The sequence below is a fragment of the Malaclemys terrapin genome, chromosome 5, assembly GCF_027887155.1.
Source record: "Malaclemys terrapin pileata isolate rMalTer1 chromosome 5, rMalTer1.hap1, whole genome shotgun sequence".
Taxonomy (NCBI): Eukaryota; Metazoa; Chordata; order Testudines; family Emydidae; genus Malaclemys; species Malaclemys terrapin.
The window spans coordinates 2090335-2116997 of NC_071509.1; the positions used below are offsets into that span (position 1 = coordinate 2090335).

The 26663-nt window shown below is 60.9% G+C and overlaps 1 protein-coding gene across 2 annotated transcripts in view; it reads right to left on the bottom strand.

Annotated features, from left to right (window-relative positions):
* The window catches only part of EBF4 (EBF family member 4), a 100378-nt gene that overhangs the window by 16498 nt on the left and 57217 nt on the right, over window positions 1-26663 (bottom strand). For both annotated transcript variants that reach the window (XM_054029344.1, XM_054029343.1), the window contains 5 exons: window positions 21706-21787; window positions 16501-16618; window positions 13165-13298; window positions 12455-12581; window positions 3125-3213 (listed from right to left, as the gene is read on the bottom strand). In XM_054029344.1, the coding sequence (XP_053885319.1) occupies window positions 3125-3213; window positions 12455-12581; window positions 13165-13298; window positions 16501-16618; window positions 21706-21787 (550 nt within the window). The remainder of the gene's footprint in view (window positions 1-3124; window positions 3214-12454; window positions 12582-13164; window positions 13299-16500; window positions 16619-21705; window positions 21788-26663) is intronic.

The window sequence follows — 26663 nt, forward strand, 5'->3', positions numbered from 1 at the left end:
GGCGGGCGGGGCAGAGCTGGCGGTGCAGCAGCCGGTCCTGAGGAGCGCCAGGCGTGGACACTTGTACTTGATCCCGGGGGGACAAGCCCCGTGTCAGGTGCAGCGCAGACCCGTGGGTCCCTCGGGCCCAGAGTGGGCAGCCGGACGCACCCGGGCTCCCCAGTCCCAGGGCCGCAAGGGGGGTGACAGGAGGGGTGATGTGAGGGACGGGCAGGGCGGGGCACTGGGGGCGCTCTCTGGAGCCGGGGGAGGAGGATGGAGATCAGGAGAGGGCACATCCGGCGCGATTTTACCCCCAGGGGTCAACCATAAAGCCACAGCTGGAGGTATGGGGGCCCTTTTCTCCTCTCTCCAGTCCCTGCCCCACCTCACCTGCCGTCACCCCCGCCCCACAGGCCTCTGCCAACGCAGACACCGGACAGCAACCTGACCCTGGGCCGTGGCATAACTGGGGTCAGCCACTAGAGGGTGCACCCTCCCCTGGGTGCACCACACACCCCAATACACAACACACACACACGCACTGGTACACGACACACACACTCACATCCCGATACACAACACACGTGCCCCGATACACACCCACCTACCCGATATACGGCACCCACACCCCAATACACAACACCACACACACGCACTGGTACACGACACACACACTCACATCCCGATACACAACACACGTGCCCCGATACACACCCACCCACCCGATATACAGCACCCACACCCCAATACACAACACACACATAGACACAACACACTTACCCCCGATACACACAACACACCCACCCACACTGATACACAACACACACACTCACATCCCGATACACAACACACTCACACATCCCCCCAAAATCCCTGATATACAACACACACACACTGGTACACAACAAACACACTCACATCCCGATACACAACACATGTGCCCCGATATACAACACCCCCCCAATACGCAGCACCCTCGATACACCCCTCCCCTGATACACAACACACCCACTCACATTGGTACACAACACACACACTCACATCCCGATACACAACACAAACACACCCACTCGCATCACGATACACAACACACTCACACATCCCCCACATCCCAGATATGCAACACCCACACCCCAATACACAGTACACCCTCAGATACACACCACACACACCGATATACAACACACCCTCCCCAATACACAGACACCCCCCCCCGATATACAATACACACATTCACCCAGAGATACACAACACACACTCACCCACACTGGTATACAACATACACACACACACATCCCCCGATATACAACACACACAGCACCCCCGATACACTCCCTCAATACACAACGCACACACACACACAGATACACCTCCCAGCCCCAGGGGAAGCCGGTGTGTGGAGGGAAAGGCACTGAGAAGGAGTCTGCCAGGCCTTGGCCCCCTGCCTGGTTCCCAGCTGTTTGCCCAGGGCCCCCCGGCCTGTGGCAATGGCGTGTGTGGGGGCGAGGCGGGCAGCGCCCGTCCGTCCAGCCCCCCCCACTGAGATCCGCAGTATTGACTTGTTGTCAGGCTGCGCAGGGGCAATCGCAGCCACGCGCTCGCCGCCCGCCTGTAACCTCGGTCCGATCAATGCCGCCATGGAGAAGGCCCGGCTGCAGCCCTGACCCTGGGATTGCTGGGGTGCGGGCAGGTGGCGAGTGGGCTGTGACTGCTCTTCCCCTGGCACACCGGGCCACCGGCCTGGGCTGGCTACACCGGGGCCTAATGCAGCCAACCCCTCCGCGCCCACCACGTGTCTCAGCTATGGGCACGGGCTGGGGGCACCAAACCCAGCCACGGGGGGGAGCCTCATCTGGCCCGCAGCATGGACACAGTGCCCTTCGAACAGCAGCCCCCGCCAGTGCTAAGCCGGGACCCGGGGAGGGGTGGGTGGTCCTGGTATAGCCCTGGACGCCTGGACACCCCATCAGCACCCTCCCCCATGCCCTACACGCGCACACCTGTCACAGCTGGGGGGAGAAACTGGGGAGCAGTGCAGGCCTGGGGGAGAAGTCCTGGCTCTCACCCACTAGACCCCACTCCCTTCCCAAAGCCAGGAATGGAACCCAGGAGTCCTGAGGCCCACCCCCTGCTCTGCCCAGCGGACCCCGCCTCTATCTGACAAAGGATGCCGTGCTGTTCCCCCACTCCTGGCAGAGGACTCGGGTTCTAATCCTGCGTCTGGGCCCTGGGGCAGGTGGTTCCCCCTTGCGGCCCCCATGTGTATGCTGGGACGGGGGGTCCCTGCCCCCATCCCCGCAGGGGCAGCAGCGAGCGCAGCGCAGCGTGGGCGGCTGGGCCCTGTCACCACATGATGAATGGCTCCAATTTGTCAGCAGCTTCGGCCTGTCACTTCTCATCAGGCGGCCCTGGCCCAGCTTGGAGCCATTAGTGTCACTGCGCGGGCGGGGGAGGGGGGGAACACAGGCCCGTCTGGGCCCGGCTCTCTGCAGCGCCCCAAGGCCCCCACCTCTCACGCAGCCCAACACTGGCTCTGCCCCCATCCCGGCTGCCTGGCCTGGCACCAGCAAACTGCTGTCCCCGTCCGGGGCAAGGGGTGCCAAGGGGGGCACAGGGAAGGAGGGGTGCCAGAGGCACCCGCTCTCTCAGGGGTGCGGTGTGCCAGGCCTGTAGTCCCCAGCCAGCCCGACAGTGCCCCCTGGGCCGGTCGGTCAGGCTGTGCTCTCCCGGGCAGTGCTGGGGTGTCTGTATGTTGGGAAAGCACCTTGGAAAACAAAACCCAGATTCCCATTGATGATGGTGGCCTCGATCCCGCGAGCAGACCCAGCCGGGCGGCCCTGGCACTGGGGACTTCCCTGCCACTTGCGCCTCAGTTTCCCCCTCGGGAGGCGGGGGCAGGGCAGGGCGACAGCAGAATAGGAGGGAAGATGTTCGGCCATGGCGCGCCATTCCCCTCCCCTGCCGCCTCAGCCCGGGTGCCAGCGTGCTGTCCGGGCACGGGGAGCATGGGGCCAGAGCCGTGCAGCCGTTCACTGGCAGTGCTGTGGAGCCACCCGCTAGTCACCCTGCTGGGCTGGCGGCACGGGAACCTGACCGCCGTGGGGCTGTCCACCCTCCGTGCCCTGCGGGGGAGCAGCCCTACCTTGGGTAAGCGTTCGGGGTCTCCGGGGTGCCGGGGGATCACCTTCTGCAGCCGCTGGAACCCGTAGTCGATGGTCGGCTCGTTCAGTGCTGGGGAGGGAGGGAGACAGCAAGGGTCAGGTGCCATGGGCCAGGGCTCCCTCTAAACCCCACCTGCCTGAGGGGAGGGGCTGGCGCTGTCCTCATGGGGGAAACTGAGGCATGGCACAGGGGGCTGACCTACCCATGGGCACAGAGCCAGGCCACAGAACCCAGGAGTCCTGGGGTGACAAAGTGGGTATGTTTTGTAATGATTCTATGACCCCGGTGTGCGCCTCAGTTTCCCCCCAGCCTTGCCTGGCTCCCAGAGGGAGGAAAGGACGACATTCGCTCTCAGGGCGGCGTGCGTGTCGCTGAGCTGTCGGGCTAAAGAGCGGCCGAGTCTGACCCAAAGCCACAAGGACCCGAGATGACGATGGACAATCCCCGAGGCCAGAACGCTGACCCCAGTGGCCCTGGGACTGCGATCTGGGAGGGGACTGGCAGGGATAAGGGGCCGGCTCTTGGCACAGGTCAGAGAGCCAGAGCCAGAGGTGAACCCGCTGCCCCCGACTAGTGCTTTGCTGGGGGCAGGACAGACAGACGGTGCTTTCACCCCTACGTCTAAGGGCTGCGTCCAGGTGCCCGACAAACCGGGCTCGGTCTGCGAATGCAGCCGGGTGTCACTGCATAACCCTGGGGGTGCACTGCTCTGTGCAGGGGGCGAGGCTCTCCTGGGGGCTGGCCCCATGCCACTCGCTGGGCACAGCTCCCTGCGGGAAACGGGGCTGGAGCCCGGAGGCTCCATCTAGGAAGTGGGGCCCAGGCGAGGAAGAGTGGGACCCAGTGGGGGCCTGGCATACTGAGGGGGGCTCCCCGGGACTGTTTAAAAGGTGGGGCGTTGCCCCGATCCCATGGGTCCGTGACCCCTGGGCCCAGCCACATGCTCCGCTCCCGCCTCCTCGCGTTCATGACATGGAGTCTATCTAGGGGCCAGGATGTCCCTGCCTCTCCCCCAACCCCTGCAGCTGCATGGCCAGAGACGCAGGGCCCAGGGCTGGACAACGGGACAGACAGACAGCGGGCGGCTGGGTGCGGAGGTGAGAGGATAGGCACTGCAGGCTGGCAGTAGGAGCCCCTGGCCACTCCGGGTGGGACGGGCTGGTTCCCGGGGAAGGCTTGGGGACGGGCAGGCTTGCCCCGGCCCCACAGCAATGGCCCAGACAGGCCGTCTCCCCCCCCCGTCGCCCCACGCTCTGAGCTGTGTGCTGGGGGCGCCCGCCAGCGGCTCCACCCCGCAGCGGGGAGCATGGCACTGGGCCAGCCAGGGCCCAAACCGCCTGACGGGGGAGCCACCGCTCAGCAGCCAGGGCTCCCCCAGAGCACATGCCAGCGGGGGGCTGATGGGGATGGAGGGAGAATCACTGACACACACACACGGTGTGACATACACACACTGCCTCACACACAGCATCACACACAGGGTCTCACACACATGCAGTATTACCAGGATGAGCAGATGTCCCGATTTTATAGTGACAGTCCCTACATTCAGGGCTTTATCTTCTATAGGCTCCTATTACCCCCCACCCCGTCCCGATTTTTCACACTTGCTGTCCGGTCACCCTAGGTATTACACACACGGTGTCATGTCACACACGCAGGGTCTCAGACACGGAGCTACACACACAGGTCTAACACACACGCGGTGTCATGTCACACACACAGGGTCTCACACAGACGAGGTGTCACACACAGCAATGCCCCTCCCAGGAACACACATGTATTGATCCCCCCCCCACACACACACCATCTCAATCTTTCATGGCTGGGCAAAGCCAGAGATGCTGGAAATTGGGACCTGGCCAGCGGAGCAGGGGCCAAATCAATCACCAACTCCCCCCCTCACCCCCAGCGCCTCAGCCGGGTCACCACGCACAGAACAGGCCTGATCTGGAAAGGGAGGCTGAGCGCCGGGCACCCCCCCCCCCGGTCCCCTCGGACCCCCGCACAGCAGGCAGGGGGAGCGGGAGGGGGAGTCGGGGAGCCCAGACTAGTGCCCTACGAAAGGGAGCAACCCGGGGCATCGGCTCTCTGCCCTCCTGTCTCTCCCCATCCGTCCCCCGCCGGCATCTACCCCCCACCTACCCATCCCCCGCCTGCATCTCCCCCCCAGCGACCCTCCCTCCATCCATCTACCCCCCACCTACCCGTCCCCCGCCTGCATCTCCCCCCCACCGACCCTCCTCCCGTCCCTCCATCCATCTACCCCCCCACCTACCCGTCCCCCGCCTGCATCTCCCCCCCACCGACCCTCCGACCCTCCCTCCATCCATCTACCCCCCACCTACCCATCCCCCGCCTGCATCTCCCCCCCACCGACCCTCCTCCCCCCCTCCATCCATCTACCCCCCCACCTACCCGTCCCCTGCCTGCATCTCCCCCCCACCGACCCTCCCTCCATCCATCTACCCCCAACCTACCCGTCCCCCGCCTGCATCTCCCCCCACCAACCCTCCTCCCCTCCCTCCATCCATCTACCCCCCACCTACCCGTCCCCCACCTGCATCTCCCCCCCACCGACCCTCCTCCCCTCCCTCCATCCATCTACCTCCCACCTACCCATCCCCCGCCTGCATCTCCCCCCCACCGACCCTCCTCCCCTCCCTCCATCCATCTACCCCCCACCTACCCGTCCCCCGCCTGCATCTCCCCCCCACCGACCCTCCTCCCCTCCCTCCATCCATCTACCCCCGACCTACCTACCCATCCTATCACCAAACCAACCCTCTATAATCTACCCCCATGTACCCCTACCTACCTACCTCCATTTACCCCTCCGCCTCGCCCCATACACACAACCCTCTAGCCATCTAAATATAAAAAGGAGTCATATAAAAAATGGAAACTAGGACAGATTACAAAGAATGAATATAGGCAAACAACACAGGAATGCAGGGGCAAGATTAGAAAGGCAAAGGCACAAAATGAGCTCAAACTAGCTACGGGAATAAAGGGAAACAAGAAGACTTTTTATCAATACATTAGAAGCAAGAGGAAGACCAAAGAAAGGGTAGGCCCACTGCTTAGTGAAGAGGGAGAAACAGTAACAGGAAACTTGGAAATGGCAGAGATGTTTAATTACTTCTTTAATTAATGGAGATATCAGATGTCCCATCTCCTAGAACTGGAAGGGACCTTGAAAGGTCATCGAGTCCAGCCCCCTGCCTTCACTAGCAGGACCAAGTACTGATTTTGCCCCAGATCCCCAAGTGGCCCCCTCAAGGATTGAACTCACAACCCTGGATTTAGCAGGCCAATGCTCAAACCACTGAGCTATCCCTCCCCCTCTTCACTGAGAAGTCTGAAGGAATGCCTAACATAGTGAATGCTAATGGGAAGGGGGTAGGTTTAGCAGATAAAATACAAAAAGAACAAGTTAAAAATCACTTAGAAAAGTTAGATGCCTGCAAGTCACCTGGGCCTGATGAAATGCATCCTAGAATACTCAAGGAGCTAATAGAGGAGGTATCTGAGCCTCTAGCTATTATCTTTGGAAAATCATGGGAGACGGGAGAGATTCCAGAAGACTGGAAAAGGGCAAATATAGTGCCCATCTATAAAAAGGGAAATAAAAAAAACCCAGGAAACTACAGACCAGTTAGTTTAACTTCTGTGCCAGGGAAGATAATGGAGCAAGTAATTAAGGAAATCATCTGCCAACACTTGGAAGGTGGTAAGGTGATAGGGAATAGCCAGCATGGATTTGTGAAGAACAAATCGTGTCAAACCAATCTGATAGCTTTCTTTGATAGGATAACGAGTCTTGTGGATAAGGGAGAAGCTGTGGATGTGGTATACCTAGACTTTAGTAAGGCATTTGATACGGTCTCGCATGATATTCTTATCGATAAACTAGGCAAATACAATTTAGATGGGGCTACTATAAGGTGGGTGCATAACTGGCTGGATAACCGTACTCAGAGAGTTGTTATTAATGGTTCCCAATCCTGCTGGAAAGGCGTAACGAGTGGGGTTCCGCAGGGGTCTGTTTTGGGACCGGCTCTGTTCAATATCTTCATCAACGACTTAGATATTGGCATAGAAAGTACGCTTATTAAGTTTGTGGATGATACCAAACTGGGAGGGATTGCAACTGCTTTGGAGGACAGGGTCATAATTCAAAATGATCTGGACAAATTGGAGAAATGGTCTGAGGTAAACAGGATGAAGTTTAACAAAGACAAATGCAAAGTGCTCCACTTAGGAAGGAAAAATCAGTTTCACACATACAGAATGGGAAGAGACTGTCTAGGAAGGAGTACGGCAGAAAGGGAACTAGGGGTTATAGTGGACCACAAGCTAAATATGAGTCAGGTATTGTGACGAACTGGGCCTGTTCTCCGTGTAGCGGAATTGGCTGGAATGGGAGAAAGAGCTAAAACTGAGAGAGCTGGAGGATCGTGAACAACAGAGACAGCATGAACGGGAGGAGAAAGAGAGACAGAGACAGGAGAATGAGAGACAGCGTCAGCGTGAACTGGAACTGGCGAGACTGAGGGGCAGCGAACCCCCGGCTGTGGTGAGTGAGGGGGGACCCAGGACTGCACGGAGCTTTGATAAGTGCATCCTGGCCCCACACAAGGAGGGGGAGGACATGGATGACTTCCTGGAGGCCTTTGAGACGGCCTGCGAGCTGCACCGGGTTGATCCCGCGGACAGACTCCGGGTCCTTACCCCCTTACTGGACCCCAAAGCCGTGGCATTGTACCGCCAACTGGGAGAGGCAGAGAAAGGGGACTACGAACTATTCAAAAAGGCCCTGCTACGTGAGTTTGGGCTGACTCCTGAAATGTACCGGGAAAGGTTCCGGAGTCAAGATAAAACCCCTGAGATCTCATATCTGCAACTAGCCGCCCGCATGGAAAGATACACCAGCAAGTGGGCTGGTGGGGCCCAGACGAAGGAGGACCTGATTAAACTGCTGGTACTGGAGCAACTGTATGAGCGGTGCCCATCCGACCTGAGGCTGTGGTTGGTGGACAGAAAGCCAGAGAACCCGCGACACGCCGGGCAGCTGGCCGATGAGTTTGTAAAGAGCCGGTCAGGAGATAAAAGGGAGGAGTCCCACCACAACGCAGAGAGAGAGTCACCATGGGACCTCCCCATGGGAAAATACAGAAAAAACCCATCAGAGGGGAGCATCCGGCATCAGGACCATCCGACCTACTCAAGGGGACCCATGGGACATGGGCTGCTACCACTGTGGCCAAAAGGGCCACATACGGGCCCAGTGCCCTAGGCTCAGGGACAGACTGAGCAGACCGAACCCACAGAGGGTTGACTGGGTAGAGACCCAGCCCGGCGAAAGGCAGCATTCCCAGGGAAGGGGGGCTGGCAGAGTACCACCTGCTAAGGAGGGAGGAGAGCTCCAGGCCAGCTCCTCTAGGGGGCTGGATGCTCCAGACTCAGGGTTTTTGGTTTATATGGTAGGCGCGGGGCTGTCCCTCCGGAGAGAGTACCTTGTTCCCCTGGAGGTGGATGGGAGGAAGGTCAATGGATACTGGGATACGGGCGCAGAGGTGACGCTGGCCCGGCCTGAGGTGGTGGCCCCAGATCAGGTGGTGCCCAACACCTACCTGACCCTGACGGGGGTGGGCGGAACACCAGTCAAAGTACCCATGGCAAGGGTACACCTGAAGTGGGGGGCCAAGGAGGGCCCCAAGGATGTGGGGATACACCCGTATTTGCCCACTGAGGTATTGATGGGGGGGGACCTGGAGAACTGGCCAAGCAACCCCCAAAAGGCACTGGTTGTGACCCGCAGTCAGAGCCGGCGAGGGGCACTGCGCCCTGGCCTTGGGGGGGGTGCCTTGCCTGAGGCGCAGGACCCTAACCTGGTGGGGAGGGAACGCCCAGGGACACGGCTCAGGGAGGCTGCAGCTTCAGGCCCAGCGGGCGAGGAAGAGCAGGTGGCCATCCCTGTCCCAGCTGCTGAGTTCCAGGCCGAGTTACAGAGAGACCCCTCCTTGCGGAAGATAAGGGACCTAGCCGACCTCAATGCGGTACAGACCATGGGACGAGGTGGCCGGAAAAGGTTCCTGTGGGAGAAGGGGTTCCTGTACCGAGAATGGGCTCCCCCAGGGGAAATGGAGTCAGGGGGGATCAGGAGGCAGCTGGTGGTACCCCAGAAGTATCGCCGCCAGCTGCTGTGCCGGGCCCATGACATTCCCCTCTCAGGGCACCAGGGAACCTGGCGTACCCAGCAGAGGCTGCTACGGAGCTTTTACTGGCCTGGGGTCTTTGTTACTGTCCGACAGTACTGCGGATCCTGTGACCCCTGTCAGAGGGGGAAGAAGGCCTGGGACAAGGGGAAAACAGCTTTAGGACCCTTGCCCAGCATAGAGGAGCCTTTCCGGAGGGTGGCCAAGGTTAAAAGGGCGGCTCTGAACCAAGAGAGCCCAAAGCACAGACCTCCAGACTGGAGCGCTGGGAGAAGACCACAGCCCAGTTGGAGCCCCAGAGGTATGGGGGTGGGGAAAGGGCACAGGCCGCATAAACCTTCCCACATGCGAACTGCGAGTGCCATCAAGCACCCCCAACCTAAGGGGGGGCGTGAAACTGAAGGGGCCTGGTGTAATTCTCACCAAGGAATGGGAGGGATGCGGGGGCATCCATGGGAACGGGGGTAGGTTCGAACTTCCCCAGGTCACTGGCTAAAGTGACCCTGCTCAGTTCGGTCTCGAAGGGGGGAGATGTGACGAACTGGGCCTGTTCTCACTGTGGTCTGTGAATGCTGACAGGGGAGTGTGGCTGGAATAGTCTGCATTGGAGGATGGGAGACAGCCCGAGGGCGCATACCTGAGTGTGTAACACGAGAACCCAGGAAGGGGTTGAAGGCCAGGTGACTCCTTAGCCCAGGAAACTGAACAAAGGCTGTGGGAGGGGTCGCGGAAGCAGAGTGTGGGAAGCAGGCTGGAGAGATGGCTGGGAGGCAGAGATGGCTCTGACCTCCCAAGGGGGGCTGGGCTGGGATGCCTTGGGACCCCAAGATGGACCTAACTGAGGGGGTCCCTGTTGTCTGTGCCTGCAAGACCTGTCTTGGACTGTATTCCTGTCATCCAAATAAACCTTCTGCTTTACTGGCTGGCTGAGAGTCGCAGTGAATCGCAGGAAGCCGGGGGTGCAGGGCCCTGAGTTCCCCAATACTCCGTGACAGGTATCTAAAAGGGTGTCATAAGGAGGAGGGAGAAAACTTGTTCACCTTAGCCTCTAAGGATAGAACAAGAAGCAACGGGTTTAAACTGCAGCAAGGGAGGTCTAGGTTGGACATTAGGAAAAAGTTCCTAACTGTCAGGGTGGTTAAACACTGGAATAAATTGCCTAGGGAGGTTGTGGAATCTCCGTCTCTGGAGATATTTAAGAGTAGGTTAGATAAATGTCTATCCGGGATGGTCTAGACAGTATTTGGTCCTGCCATGCGGGCAGGGGACTGGATTTGATGACCTCTCGAGGTCCCTTCCAGTCCTAGAATCTATGAATCTATGAATCTGCCCCCTCACTGTCCCCCACAAGCCCCTCTGGGCCTAGCCTGGGATGGGGGGTGATTCAGAGCTCACCAGGGCCCGGACGGAGGCCCCCCTCCCACTCCTGCATTCCCACGGGCTCAGGGGAGGCAGGTCCTTGCTGTCCCGCCCTGGGGCGCCCGTCAGAGCAGGGGCCCGGTCTGTAGGCCATTGGCGGGGAACAGTCTGGGCAGGACACAGCACGCCAGCCCAGAGCTGCCCCACACAGGCCTCCCACCATGGGGGAGGAGGAAATGGCATCCCAAGAGCTAGGGTTACCATATTTCAGCAAGCAAAAAAGAGGACGGGAGGAGCCCCGCCCTAGCCCCGCCCACTTCCCGCCCCCCCAGAACCCCCAACCCTCCCCCCGTTCCTTGTCCCCTGACTGCCCCCTCCTGGGACCCCTGCCCCTAACTGCCCCCCAGGACTCCACTCCCTATCTAAGCCTCCCTGCCTCTTGTCCCCTGACTGCCCCAACCCTTATCCACACCCCCACCCCCAGACAGACCCCTGGGACTCCCACGCCCCATCCAACCACTCCCCACCCCCTGACAGCCCCCCCCAGAACTCCCAACCCCTCTAAACCTCTCTGCTCCCTGTCCCCTGACTGCTCCGATCCCTCTCCCCACTCCTGCCCCCTGACAGCCCTGCCCCCAGAACTCCCAACCCATCTAAACCCCTCTGCTCCCTGTCCCCTGACTGCTCCGATCCCTCTCCCCACTCCTGCCCCCTGACAGCCCCCCCCAGAACTCCCAACCCATCTAAACCTCTCTGCTCCCTGTCCCCTGACTGCTCCGATCCCTCTCCACACTCCTGCCCCCTGACAGCTCCCCCCCAGAACTCCCAGCCCCCTACCCCCCCCGCTCCTTGTCCCCTGACTGCCCCCTCTTGGGACCCCTGCTCCTAACTGCCCTCCAGAACCCCACCCCTAAGCCTCCCTGTTCCTTGTCCCCTAACTGCCCCCTCCTAAGACCCCCCCCAACTGCCCCCCAGGACCCTACCCCCTACCTGTACCCTGACTGCCCAAAACTTTCTCCACCCCTCCCAAAAGCCCCCCCCCCCGTTTCTTGACTGCCCCCTCCAGAACCTTCCTGCCCCCGGTCCCCCTTACCCTGCTGCTCAGAACAGGGTGTTGGGCTCTGTGCAGCCGAGCCGGACAGGTGGCTGCGCTCCCCAGCACAACAAAACCCGGTCCCTGGCCCTGCACAACAAAACCCGGTCCCTGGCCCTGCACAGTGCTTCCGGACCGGGTTGCAGGAGAGGCCAACTCAGAATGCAGGGCGGCTCCGGCTCCTCTACAGCTGCTCCGGAGTCCAGCCCGGGATTTTTCTGCAGCCCTCCCAGCCGCTCGCTCTGCCGGGGGAGGGGGAAATCCCGGACATTGTGAGTGCTTTACAAATTCCCCCCGACGCTATTTTTAGCGCGAAAAGGAGGACATGTCCGGGTAAATCCGGACGAATGGTAACCCTACAAGAGCAGGCCAATGAAACAACGGCCACCAAGGATGATTTCCTGGCCATCCAATGGGCTCGAGGCCTCGGGGGCGACCGATCACCCACCAGTCCCCAGGGCGGGGAGAGGCAGTGCTGCCTAGCAGTTACACCAGCAGGTTCCACTCCCACCTCTGCCACCCACTCGCTCTCTAGCCCTGGGCACGTCACTCGTCCCTCCCGCCACCGTCGCCGAGCGGTGGCAGAGCAGGTGAGAGTGGCTGGGAGTGCCCTGCCCGGCCCGGCCGTGCCCCTCACCTGTGTAGACGAATCGGCCAGGCGCTCCCTTGCAGAACTGCTTCGACTTGTAGGAGAGCGTCACCTCCACCACGCCGGGGATGTGGCGGGGCGGCGTCTGCACCCGGATGGCGTGAGGGGTGATTAGCTGCAAGGGGCAGGAGAGAGGGGGGCTGAGCTTATGGGCAGTGGGGGGGGGCAGATGATGACCGGGGGGCAATGGGGGGGTGATTAAGGCCCCGATTCAGGTGCAGATTCACTCTCCTCACCCCGCGCCCCCAGGGCTGAGCCCAGCCGGCTCCCCCAGCCTCTCAAGCTCACAGACTAGCCAGTGCAAGGACCCGTCGCTGGCCAGCCAGGGGCACGAGGAGGCCCCATCACAGCCCCCCCTCATGGGGAGCCCATCACCAGGCCCTCTGCCCTCACCCAGCTCCCAAGGCCAGGCTGGGCCGGGGCTCCCGCCGGGGCAGGGGCTGATCCCTGGGCCAGGAGTGGCCTGGCGCTGGGAGATGGGCGGGAGGGATCGGGTGGGGCCGGAGCTCTGAAGGGAGCCTGGCTCCACACCTCAGGGTGCTGCACAACACAAGGCCGGGCCCCTTGGCCTTGACCCACAGCTACCCCTGGCCCAGCCCGAAGGGGCCCTGCCTGGCGCAGTGGTGGGAGGCCTCAGGCTGGACAGAGGCGCGGGGGGTGGATAGGCACCGGGGGAAGGGGGCCCCGCGCTCGCCCACCTCGCTCCACACCAGCATGGTGCCGAAGACGACCTGCAGCCCGTCAAAGAAGTTGTCGCCAATGACGATGACAGTGGCGCCGCCCGTCGTCCACCCTTCGCTGGGGCTGATGGCCTTGATGCAGGGGGTGGCTGCTGCGGGCGGGGAGGGAGAGACAGGGCGTCATCACGGGGAGAGCCGGGACGTGGAGGAGGAGAAAGCAAGTGAGGAGAGAGCAGGGATAGGATGGGAGATAGATAGATAGATAGATAGATAGATAGGAGGGGTGTGAATGGGGATCGAAGGACAGAGGGAGGGGGGAGAATGGGGACGGATGGATGGAGGGACAGACAGAGGGATGTGTAGGGGAACGGATGGATGCAGGGGTGTGATGGGGGTGGAAGGACAGGCGGAGGGGTGTGTATGGAGGCAGATGGATGGAGGGACGGAAGGACGGAGGAAGGGTGTGTATGGGGCTGGATGGACAGAGGGGTGTGATGGAGGGGTGAAAGTGGGGAGAGATGGATGGAGGGATGGAGGGAGGGGTGGATGGAAAGACGGATGGAGGGGTGTGTATGGGGAGGGATGGATGGAGGGATGGAGGAAGGGGTGTGATGGGGGTGGAAGGATGGAGGGTGTGTAGGGGGACGGATGGATGGAGGGATGGAGGGAGGGGTGGATGGAAAGACGGATGGAGGGGTGTGTATGGGGAGGGATGGATGGAGGGAGGGGAGTGTATGGGGAGGGATGGATGGAGGGATGGAGGAAGGGGTGTGATGGGGGTGGAAGGATGGAGGGTGTGTAGGGGGATGGAGGGAGGGAGGGGGGCAGATGGACTTCCTGAGGGCAGCAGGGCTGGGACACCAGTTCCCTGTGGGAACGGCAAAGCTTCCCCCGGGGATGGGGCTGGGGGGAGCTCTAGAGTGGGGCTCTGCGCGGGGCAGCTGGGCACTCCCGGCCCCAGAGAGGGTCTCGCCTGCCGGGCCCGGGGGGTCAGCGCTGGGGGAGACGTAGACGCCGAGGCCGGGGGTTTGCCAGCTGGGACCTGCAGCTCCACAGAGGCCGTAATGTAGCCCAGCTGGGGGGCCTGGCCCCCAAATGCCAGTGGGGGTAGGGTGGGGAATGAACAGAGGGTGGACTTGTGGGGTGTCACAGCAGCTGCAGCGGGGAGAGGTCCCAGGGTCCGGCGGGCGAGTGGAGGCCAGGAGGGAGGGTGCGAGGGTGTCCTGCGGGCCTGCGCCTGGGGTGTCCTGGGCTTGGGGTGTCCTGTGGGTCTGGGCCTGGGGTTCTGGGGGCACTCAGTGTTACCAGTTGCCCAGAGCTGGGGCCGGCAGCGCTGACAGTGAGTGCTGTACAGGGAGCGGTGTGTTTGGGGTGATGTACAGGTCTCCCCCATCTGTCCCAGAACAGCCTGTGCTGGGCAACTGCCATCAACAGGGCACGTTGCCCTGCTCCAGCGGAGCCCGCGGTGGGACGTGCTGGCCACTAGCTGGGAACTTGGGGCTGCCCCGTTTGCGGCGTCGCGCCTGTGGGCAGCTGGGCCGTGGCAGGTTTGGGGCTGGGAGCAGCAAGCCCTCAGGGAGCTGACAGGGTCGTTCACGGGGCAGCGCTGTGGGATTTGGTGCCAGGCCGTTTCTAGGGCGCATGGCATCTGTCGGATCCTCTGCAATGCAGGGCATTGTGCCCGCAGAGCCGGCTGGCTGCTTCCGGGGGACGGGCCTTGACGGGCCCAGCCGCCCATGGGGAGTGTGCAGGGGCCGGGTCTTGGGGAGGGCTCGCGTTGCTTTTATTTTGGGGTGGGGTGCTGGTTTCTGGCTCAGGCCTTGAAAGTGGGCCCGGGTGGGTGGGGTGGGTCGGGGCCTGGTGCGATCACAAGGGGAAATGGAGCTCACGGCTGTGCAATGCTGGGGAGGCCCGTGCGAGGGGAGCATTCACGGGACTGCTGGGGGGGTTGTGTCTCTCGGGGCCTGGGCAACACGCTGGGCAGGGCGGGATCCCACGTGCTCTGGCATGGCTGCCCCATTGCCCATGGGCTGCGCTCGGAGCTGCTCTCTGAGGCCGTTTCAGGGCTCCGCCACTCCATGCCCAGACACCCCCTGCACGCTTAGCTGGGGCCACCCCCTGCAACGTCCCAAAGCGGCTGCTCGTTCTGAGCCCCCCGCTCCCGGCGTGCAGCAGAGGGCTGGTGTGACGTTATGGACATGAACTGGAGCTGTATAGATCATTGTTGCAACCAAGGTCCTGTAGTGGCACCAGATCTTGTATAATGGGCGTCAACTAAGGTGTCTAAGCTTGTGCTCCAATACGTCTGTTAGTCTATAAGGTGCCACAGGACTCTGTCGCTTTCTAAGACAAGGTGATGGTTGGCTGGTTATGATTACGCTATCTGGGTGCATAGAGCATTTTTGTATTTGAAGCTATAAGTATTGGCTCTAGACTGTCGGTATTTCAAACTTGTGCTATACTTCTGGGTGACACCCCAGACAAGCTGGTGTTAGCTCTGCCTAGCCTGCTTGATGGCCCATTAAGGACCATCAGCTATACAATGGACCCATTGAGAGAAGGCAGATACGCCTTGTAACTAGCAAGGCAGGGACGGGCCTATGGACAGAAGGTTTTTCCAGGCCATGTGCTGGACAGCTTGTCTTTGGAGCAAAGAAAGACCACATGGCAAGAGAATATAAAAGCTGCTGCAGCTCCTCCATCTTGTCTTCAGTCCTGCTTCTTACCTCTGGAGGGACTGTGCTACAAGCTGAAGCTTTGAACAAAGGACTGAGGACCCATCCCAGTGGGGGATGTATTCCAGAGACTTGATTTGAACCTGCAGTTTATTCCATCGCTGCTGCAAGCCTGAACCAAGAACTTTGCCATTACTGGATGTAATTGATTCCATTTAACCAACTCTAACTCTCATCTCTATCTTTTTCCTTTTATGAATAAACCTTTAGATTTTAGATTCTAAAGGATTGGCAACAGCGTGATTTGTGGGTAAGATCTGATTTGTATATCGACCTGGGTCTGGGGCTTGGTCCTTTGGGATCAGAAGAACCTTTTTTCTTTTACTGGGGTATTGGTTTTCATAACTGTTCATCCCCATAACGAGTGGCACTGGTGGTGATACTGGGAAACTGGAGCGTCTAAGGGAATTGCTGGTGTGACTTGTGGTTAGCCAGTGGGGTGAAACCAAAGTCCTCTTAGTCTGGCTGGTTTGGTTTGCCTTAGAGGTGGAGAAACCCCAGCCTTCGGCTGTAACTGCCCTGTTTGAGCAATTTGTCCTGAATTGGCACTCTCAGTTGGGTCTTGCCAGAACCGCATCATTACAGCTGGATGCTCCGGCAGATCTCGGGGGGCGCTCACCTTCGGAGGGGTCCAGCCGTCGCGCCCGGCGCCCGTGCTTCGAGTTGTTGTGGACGAACATGTTATCGGACACCGCCAGGACGTGCCCGTCCACGTTCACCGTCGTTGACACCACCACCTGGGGGCCAAGAGCATCTCAGCGTTACGCCAGTCGCGCGGCAGGAGAGCCAGGCCAGACAGAGACCCCGGCATCCTGGTGCACTGGGCGGCACGGGGCCCCCGCGGCAGCTCTCAGGAACCCATCCCCAGTTTGGTACATTGCCTGTACCCCAAGAGTACGAACTACAGGGCACAGGCTGATCAGGGCAGGGGTAGAGTCCCCCCCAAAACGGGACAGCCCATCCCACCACAGAGTCCTTGGAAACCCCCCCAAACGGGACAGCCCATCTCACCACAGGGTCCTTGGAAACACCCCCAAACGGGACAGCACGTCCCACCACAGAGTCCTTGGAAACCCCCCCAAACGGGACAGCCCATCTCACTACAAGGTCCTTGGAAACCCCCCTAAACGGGACAGCCCATCCCACCACAGAGTCCTTGGAAACCCCCTAAACGGGGCAGTCCATCTCACCATATTGTCCTTGGAAACCCCCCCAAACGGAACAGCCCATCCCACCACAGAGTCCTTGGAAACTCCCCAAAATGGGAGAGCTCATCTCACCATATTGGCCTTGGAAACCCCCCAAATGGGACAGCACATCTCACCATATTGGCCTTGGAAACCCCCCCAAACGGGACAGCCCATCTCACCATATTGTCCTTGGAACCCCCCCCCCCGCAAACGGGACAGCACATCCCACCACAGAGTCCTTGGAAACCCCCCCAAACGGGAATGCCCATCCCACCATATTGGCCTTGGAAACCCCCCCAAACGGGATAGCCCATCCCACCACAGAGTCCTTGGCAACCCCCCAAAATGGGACAGCCCATCCCACCACATTGGCCTTGGAAACCCCCCCAAACGGGACAGCCCATCCCACCACAGGGTCCTTGGAAACCCCCCAAAATGGGACAGCCCATCGCACCATATTATCCTTGGAAACCCCCCAAAACGGGACAGCCCATCTCACCATATTGTCCTTGGAAACCCCCCAAAACGGGACAGCCCATCTCACCATATTGTCCTTGGAACCCCCCCCCAAACGGGACAGCTCATCTCACCATATTGCCCTTGGAAACTCCCCCAAACGGGACAGCCCATTGCACCATATTGTCCTTGGAAACCCCCCCAAACGGGACAGCCCATCCCACCACAGTCCTTAGAACCGCCCCGAATGGGGCAGCCCATTGCATCGCAGCATCGGTCGAACCCGCCCCCCAATGGGGCAGTCCCAGGCACTGCACGGCCCCTGAATGCCAGCCGTGGCCCAGCCCTCTCGGGCGGGGGGGGGGGGGGGGATGAGTGCCATTACTAGGGGCTAAGTACCAGGGTCTGACGGCTACTTAGGCGATGGCCCATGTCACCCACTGGTGCATTGTGGGAAAGCTGAGAAGGGAGGTTCTGGGGCACGGGAGCTTCTCAGGCCTGAACCCTGAGCCGCGGCAACCCCCTGCTGCCATGCGCCCTGCGGAGCCAGCCTGGACGTTATGGACATGACCTGGGACCGTATAGATCACTGTTACAACCAAAGTCCTCCAGTGGCACCAAATCTTGTACAAGGGAGGTCAAGTGAGGTGTCTTTGAAAAGGTTGTAGTTTGCTGGTTAGGATGATGCTGTCTGTATGTGTGTATCATTTCTGTATTTGAAGTATGAATATTATCTATGTACTTGTATCTCAATGTGTTTGATTCTAAGTAGCTCCAGTGAAGCATTTGGTCAGCTTCTTGAGAAAGGAATTTTCAGAATAAGTGCCCAATTATGAAACTCTTAATTGACAATAGACCTTGGCAGACTCCAATCCTCATCCGAGGAGCCTTCCTGGGAACATTCAAGGCAGCATGTAAGCAATGGCTGCTCTACCTGTAAAGAACTGAGTCATGCATGGACATGTGACTTGCCCAGGTGACTGCAAACTCCACCTTGCTGTTGTGATGTTCCACAGTAAGAACAAAGGGGTCCTTCCACATGGCAGAGAATATAAAAGGCCTTGGGAAGATCCTCCATTTTGTCTTCAATCCTGCTTCTTACCTCTGGAGGGACTTTGCTACAAACTGAAGCTCTGAACAAAGGACTGAGGACCCATCCCAGCGGGGGATGTTCCAGAGACTTGATTTGAACCTGCAGTTTATTCCATCCCTGCTACAAGCCTGAACCAAGAACTTTGCCATTACTGTATGTAATTGATTCCATTTAACCAATTCTAACTCTCATCTCTATCTTTTTCCTTTTATGAATAAACCTTTAGATTTTAGATTCTAAAGGATTGGCAGCAGCGTGATTTGTGGGTAAGATCTGATTTGTATATTGACCTGGGTCTGGGCTTGGTCCTTTGGGATCAGGAGAACCTTTTTCTTTTACTGGGGTATTGGTTTTCATAACCATTTGTCCCCATAACGAGTGGCACTGGTGGTGATACTGGGAAACTGGAGTGTCTAAGGGAATTGCTTGTGTGACTTGTGGTTAGCCAGTGGGTGAGACCGAAGTCCTCTCTGTCTGGCTGATTTGGTGTGCAAAGGACACCCAGCTTTGGGCTGTAACTGCCCCATGACACCCTGCTCTAAGCAATTTGTCCTGAATTGATACTCTCAGGAGTGTCCGGCCAAAGGCCGCTTCGTTACACCAGGGTCAGCGTTCCAGGGGCCGGGCCAGCTCCAGCCCCCAGCCCCCAGCCTGGCTGCCAGGTCTCCCTGCCCCCACCTACTCGCTGGCTCGTCGGGGTGGCGGGCTTGGCTGCTCTCCCAGGAGCTGCGGCGCTATGCAAATTGGATGGGTTGTTAATCATGTAAAAATGTCACAATTATCATATCTTTCCGAGAGGCCCTAATGAAGGCGCCGTGCTGGGTGTGAGCTGGGGAGACCGGCCAGAGCCGCCGTCTCTGCCTGCCGAGCTGCACCCGCCGGGCACCATGGGGGAGCTGGGCAGGGCAGGCCAGAGGGGGCTTGCGAAGCGATGCAGGGGCAGGGCTGGCGTATCTGGGAGAGATGCAGGGCTGTTCTCCTGCTAACGAGCCCTCGCCCTGTGATACAACGGGGGGCGCTGTGATGAGGGTATGTACCCCTCTGGCTGGGAGAGCCAACAGGGAACGGTGACGCTACGCACAGTGGGCCCTGGCTCTGCCACTGCACTGTGGGTGACTGTAAGTCACTTAACTGTTCATGCCTCAGTTTCCCCATCTGTGAAATGTGAGAACTGCAGAAGAATGGAGGACGAGAGATACCAGCGAACACTTTGGGGTTACAGCTCCCTGGCTGTCTGACACAGTGCGGATGGTAGAACAGGAACAGCTGCCCCAGGGTGTCCAATACAATTGACTGCCCCCGTCCTACCCAACGAACCACAGCACGCCTTGGCCAAAGCCCTGGTCCCTCCAGAATCCAGCTTCCCGACTGCCCCATTCCTGCCTGGGGGGGGGGGGGGGGGAGAGGGGCACAGCCACCCGGCACAACACAGCTCAGTCCGGTGAGCTTGGGAGCACAGCTGGGGCCTCGGACACACGGCTCCCAAGACTCTGCGGTACCCTGGGCTGGCAGGCCCGCCGATGCCCCCAGGAGCTGGCGATGGTGCCAGGCTGGGTATTCACATGGTCTCCAATGTCAGAATCACCCGGGCACTGCTCAGAGGGGACAGGCAGACAGACAAACCCCCTCCCCACCCCGGAGAATGGCCCGCCGGGCACAGCAGAGACTGCCTCTGCCTCCAACGCTGCAGTGCTGCCCTCCGACCCCATGTAACGCCACGAGCAGCAGAGACAGAGACGTCCCCAAACCACCCCTCCCCCAGGCAGCTGGGCACCCCACCAGCTGCTGCACTGAGCCAGCAGAGGGGCTAATGGAAGGGGGAAGGTGCCGCTTTTCGCTGCTTCCATCTGGGCTGGGGCGAGGGGGCAGGTAAGCAGCTCCAAGGAGAGCAACGGTGCCAGAATCCAGCGAGATCAGACAGTGGAGTCACTCCGGGGGGCGCTCCCAACTCCCCATGGCCCTTCAGAAACTCCTACAGCTCTCAGGCGCTCAGAGGTGGCGGTGACCCCCCCTCACCCCCCGAGAGCGGAGAACCGAATCCCGTTCCGGTGGGGCTCTCAGCCGGCCAGCGCATTCCCTGGGGCTGCGCCCGGTGCACACAGCCAGCAATGGGGGAGACCCAGCGAGAGGGCGCTGTATCTCGCTTCGCTTTGCTCCGAGCCTGGTTAGAATCAGAGCCGAAGTCCTGCCCCCCAAACCCCAGGACTCCACCTCGGCCAGGGGGTAACGGGGCCGCAGCGTCCCAGCTGGCCCGGGGAACGAGGGAATGGCCCGGATGGGGTTTGTCAGCTGGTCTGGCGGTGGGTTTTAACCCCCTCCCTGCCGCCGGGCCGCGTGCAGGCCGGGAGCCGTCGCTGCGTGGATCTATTGGTGGGTTTGGTGCTGGCGAGAGGAGCCGGCTATGGCCCGGAGAGCAGAGGACCCATCATTCCCAGCCCCACATATGCTGGTTCTCTGGGGGTCCCCAGAGCAGGCCTGGCTGCAGTCTCTGCAATGAGCGAGGACACAGGCCTGGCCACGTCAGACCGCGGGGATCCCCTGGGGGAGCGGGGTTCTCCCCTCGCTGTGAGCCGAGAGGAGGCTGAGCAGCCGGGGACTCAGATGTGCCCCCCCTCACCGGTTACTGCCCAGAGACAGGACTGGTCTCCCTCCAGCCCCTGAGCTCCAACGCGGGGCACGGGCTGAGCCAGGCAACCGGCCGAGGGGAGCAGAGACGGAGAAGGCAGCCAGGCCCCTGCTCCCGCGAGCCAGGGCACTGCTCCTCCACCAGACCTGGTCCAGCCATGGCCAGAGTGACAGACCCCCCAACCCTCCCAGAGGAGCTGCCTCCACACCCCCAGATCTCAGTGCCAGGAACACCCCGGGGTTGTGCCCTTCCCCACCAGGCCCGGCCCAGGCTGCGCTCGTAGCTGCCTCCTGGGGGGCCCATAGGGCCCTTCCCCAGCCCGACGCCCCCTTTCCCCCACCCAGGGGGCAGGCAGCGGGGGCCTGACCGAGCCCCTGCTATCCATCCCCAGCCCCGGCGCCTGAGATACAGTGCCGAGCTGCTGGGCCGGGGCCCCTGTCCCGGGGGAAGGGGGTTCACCTGGAAGCGGCGCATGTCCCGGGGGTTCCCCGCGTTCTTCAGGCAGTTCTGGTTGCACTTGAGGAAGAACTTGAGGAAAAACCTGAGAGAAAAGAGGAGAAATCCAGATATTTAATGTGTGTGTGTGGAGGGGGCTGTCCTACTGGTCCCCCAGCCTATGGCTTCACCCCCCTTCCTCCCCATCCCACCTCCCCAACACATTTCCTCCCATCCCACCCTGCCTGCCCCATCCCACATGGCCCCTAGGGAGATCCGTGCCCACCAAGCAGGGGCAGAGCCCGCTCCCCACCCACAAGCCCTGGGTGTCTCTCCCCCTGGGCCGTGGGGTGGGGATGTCCCGGGGAGACGACTGGAACCAGGCCAGCGCCCTTGGGGTGACATGGGGAACCAACCCCATTCCCAGGGCCCTGGCTTCCTGGTGGGGGCCGTGCAGGCCAGGCGGGATGCCAGGCCAGGTCTCTCCTCCACCCCCCCGGGGGGCAGCAAGCTCGGGCGGCTGGTCAGACGGCGGTGGGGGGGTGGCGAGGGCTGGCAGACCCGCGGCTGCCTGCACGAACCACCACATACTCCCCTCCCACAGCAGCGCCCCCGCCCCAACTCCCGTGTGCAGCCGCGCCCGCCGGCGGCCCGTCGGTCCCCTCAAACACGTCTCCAGCCATCTCTGCCGGCGAGCGCCGGGCTGGCCCTGCCAGCGGCTTCTCCCCGGCCGCTCTGGGTATCGATCGCCACCTGAGCCCTCCCTGGCGGCAGGCAGCTAATGGGTTTGATTGCTGCAGAGCCGATCGATCAGGGAACCCGAGCCGGGGGACCCAGGAGCCCTGGGGGGAGGGGGAGAGCGGGGTGCGCTGCCAAGGGCTGTGGGGGCCCAGCCATTTCCCTTGGCTGCTGTCGGACGCCCCCCGAAGGAGCAGCCTGGAGAGCAGGGGGTGAGAGCCCCAGGCATGAGAGGGGCTGGGGGGGGGGCAGAGAAGGGGAGAGGAGTCCAGGAGTGTGGGGCAGCCCAGCCCGGCCCCCCAGGGAGAAGTCGAGACAGCAGCAGGGAAGAGCCTGTGCTGAGCCCCCTGCAGAAGATGGACGAGGAGGGAGCCCCGTCCATTCCCAGCAGCATCGCGGCCTGAGGAGATATTCAGGGCACTTGTACAGGCCCCGTAATCGCCAGCAAGCCGTCAATTATTAATGGGCTGCAGCAGCGAACGTGCAGGGGCTGGCATAGGAGGGGAACACCCTGGCACCTACCGCCACGCACAGCCAGATGCCCGGGACCTACCGCCATGCACAGTCGGACACCCTGGGACCTACCCACATGCACAGCCGGACACCCCGGGACCTACCGCCACGCACAGCCGGACGCCCCGGGACCTACCGCCACGCACAGCCGGATGCCCGGGACCTACCGCCACGCACAGCCGGACGCCCCGGGACCTACCGCCACACACAGCCGGACGCCTTGGGACCTACCCACATGCACAGCCGGACGCCCCGGGACCTACCACCATGCACAGTCGGACACCCCGGGACCAATCCCGACCCACAGCCCCTGCTATCCCAGCCTGTCTGTCCCCCCAGCTCTGCCGATCCCCCCCAATCCCGACCCACAGCCCCTGCTATCCCAGCCTGTCTGCCCCCCCCAGCCCTGCCGATCCCCCCAATCCCGACCCACAGCCTCTGCTATCCCAGCCCTGCCGATCCCCCCCAATCCCGACCCGCAGCCCCTGCTATCCCAGCCCGTCTGCCCCCCCAAGCCCTGCCAATCCCCCCAATCCCGACTGTGACGTTATTGATATAATCTGGGACCATATAGATCATTGTTGCAACCAAGGTCCTGTAGTGGCACGCAAATCTTGTATAAAGGGGGTCAAATGGGGTGTCTAAGACAAGGTTATGGTTTACTGGTTATGATTATGCTGTCTATATGTGTGTATCAGTTTTGTAGTTGAAGTTAGGAATATTGGCTCTATACTGTCTGTATGGCAAACTTATGCTATGCTTCTGGGTGACATCCCAGACAAGCTGAGATTAGCTCTGCCTAGCCTGCTTGATGGACCATTAAGGACCATCAGCTATACAATGGACCCATTGAGAGAAGGCAGATACGCCTTGTAACTCAGCAAAGTATGCAGGGACTGGCCCATGTGACTCCAGACTCCATTTTGCTGTAATTTTCCACAGTAAGAACAAAGAGGTGTTCTTACACCCGGAAAAGACTATATAAGGCTGATGCCTCATCTCCATCTTGTCTTCAATCCTGCTTCATACCTCTGGAGGAACTTTGCTACAAGCTGAAGCTTTGAACAAAGGACTGAGGACCCATCCCAGCGGGGGATGGATTCAAGAGACTTGATTTGAACCTGCCGTTTATTCCATCGCTGCTGCAAGCCTGAACCAAGAACTGTGCCATTACTGTACGTAATTGATTCCATTTAACCAATTCTAACTCTCATCTCTATCTTTTTCCTTTTATGAATAAACCTTTAGATTTTAGATTCTAAAGGATTGGCAGCAGCGTGATTTGTGGGTAAGACCTGATTTGTATATTGACCTGGGTCTGGGGCTTGGTCCTTTGGGATCAGGAGAACCTTTTTCTTTTACTGGGGTATTGGTTTTCATAACCATTTGTCCCCATAACGAGTGGCACTGGTGGTGATACTGGGAAACTGGAGTGTCTAAGGAGATTGCTTGTGAGACTTGCGGTTAGCCAGTGGGGTGAGACCGAAGTTCCCTTAGTCTGGCTGGTTTGGTTTGCCTTAGAGGTGGAAAATACCCCAGCCTTGGGCTGTAACTGCCCTGTTTGAGCAATTTGTCCTGAGTTGCCACTCTCAGTTGGGTTCCGCCAGAACCGCATTGTCACACCGACCCACAGCCCCTGCTATCCCAGCCCATCTGCCCCCCCAGCTCTGCTAATGCTCCTCAATCCCACCTTGCTCCAACCCTAGCTGTTCCCCCACCCCCATCCCAGCCCTCCTCCTGCTCCTGCCCCACTGCCGGGAAGGGGGCACAGCAGACTGTGGGGAAAGGAGGTGAGGAGAGGAAGGGGGATGCGGCCAGGGGGCCGTGAAGGACGGTACAGGAAGGGGGCTGGCGGAGGGGCAGATGGGGGAAGGGGGTTGAGGAGGGGAAGGGGGATGCGGCCAGGGGGCCGTGAAGGACGGTACAGGAAGGGGGGGCTGGCGGAGGGGCAGATGGGGGAAGGAGGTGAGGCGAGGAAGGGGGATGCGGCCAGGGGGCCGTGAAGGACGGTGCAGGAAGGGGGCTGGCGGAGGGGCAGATGGGGGAAGGGGGTTGAGGAGGGGAAGGGGGATGCGGCCAGGGGGCCGTGAAGGACAGTGCAGGAAGGGGGGCTGGCAGAGGGGCAGATGGGGGAAGGGGGTTGAGGAGGGGAAGGGGGATGCGGCCAGGGGGCCGTGAAGGACGGTACAGGAAGGGGGCTGGCGGAGGGGCAGATGGGGGAAGGGGGTTGAGGAGAGGAAGGGGGATGCGGCCAGGGGGCCGTGAAGGACGGTACAGGAAGGGGGGCTGGCGGAGGGGCAGATGGGGAAGGGGGTGAGGAGGGGAAGGGGGATGCGGCCAGGGGGCCGTGAAGGACGGTGCAGGAAGGGGGGCTGGCGGAGGGGCAGATGGGGGAAGGGGGTGAGGAGGGGAAGGGGGATGCGGCCAGGGGGCCGTGAAGGACGGTACAGGAAGGGGGGGCTGGCGGAGGGGCAGATGGGGGAAGGGGGGTGAGGAGGGGAAGGGGAATGCGGCCAGGGGGCCGTGAAGGACGGTGCAGGAAGGGGGGCTGGCGGAGGGGCAGATGGGGGAAGGGGGTTGAGGAGAGGAAGGGGGATGCGGCCAGGGGGCCGTGAAGGACAGTGCAGGAAGGGGGGCTGGCGGAGGGGCAGATGGGGGAAGGGGGTTGAGGAGAGGAAGGGGGATGCGGCTAGGGGGCCGTGAAGGACGGTGCAGGAAGGGGGGCTGGCGGAGGGGCAGATGGGGGAAGGGGGTTGAGGAGAGGAAGGGGGATGCGGCCAGGGGGCCGTGAAGGACGGTGCAGGAAGGGGGCTGGCGGAGGGGCAGATGGGGGAAGGGGGTGAGGAGAGGAAGGGGGATGAGGCCAGGGGGCCGTGAAGGACGGTGCAGGAAGGGGGGCTGGCGGAGGGGCAGATGGGGGAAGGGGGTGAGGAGAGGAAGGGGGATGAGGCCAGGGGGCCGTGAAGGACGGTGCAGGAAGGGGGGCTGGTGGAGGGGCAGATGGGGGAACGGGGTGTGACGAACTGGGCCTGTTCTCACTGTGGTCTGTGAATGCTGACAGGGGAGTGTGGCTGGGATAGTCTGCATTGCAGGATGGGAGTCGGCCCGAGGGCGAATACCTGAGTGTGTAACATGAGAACCCAGGAAGAGGTTGAAGGCCAGGCGACTCCTTAGCCCGGGAAACTGAACAAAGGCTGTGGGAGGGGTCGCTGAAGGCAGAGTGCTGGAAGGAGGCTGGAGAGATGGCTGGGAGGCAGAGATGGCTCTGACATCCCAAAGGGGGGGGGCTGGGATGCCCTGGGACCCCAAGCTGGACCTAACTGAGGGGGGCCCTGTTGTCTGTGCCTGCAAGACCTGTCTTGGACTGTATTCCTGTCATCCAAATAAACCTTCTGCTTTACTGGCTGGCTGAGAGTCATGGTGAATCGCAGGAAGCCGGGGGTGCAGGGCCCTGAGTCCCCCAATACTCCGTGACACGGGGTTGAGGAGAGGAAGGGGGATGCGGCCAGGGGGCCGTGAAGGACGGTGCAGGAAGGGGGCTGGCGGAGGGGCAGATGGGGGAAGGGGGTGAGGAGAGGAAGGGGGATGCGGCCAGGGGGCCGTGAAGGACGGTGCAGGAAGGGGGGCTGGCGGAGGGGCAGATGGGGGAAGGGGGTTGAGGAGAGGAAGGGGGAATGCGGCCAGGGGGCCATGAAGGACGGTGCAGGAAGGGGGGGCTGGCAGAGGGGCAG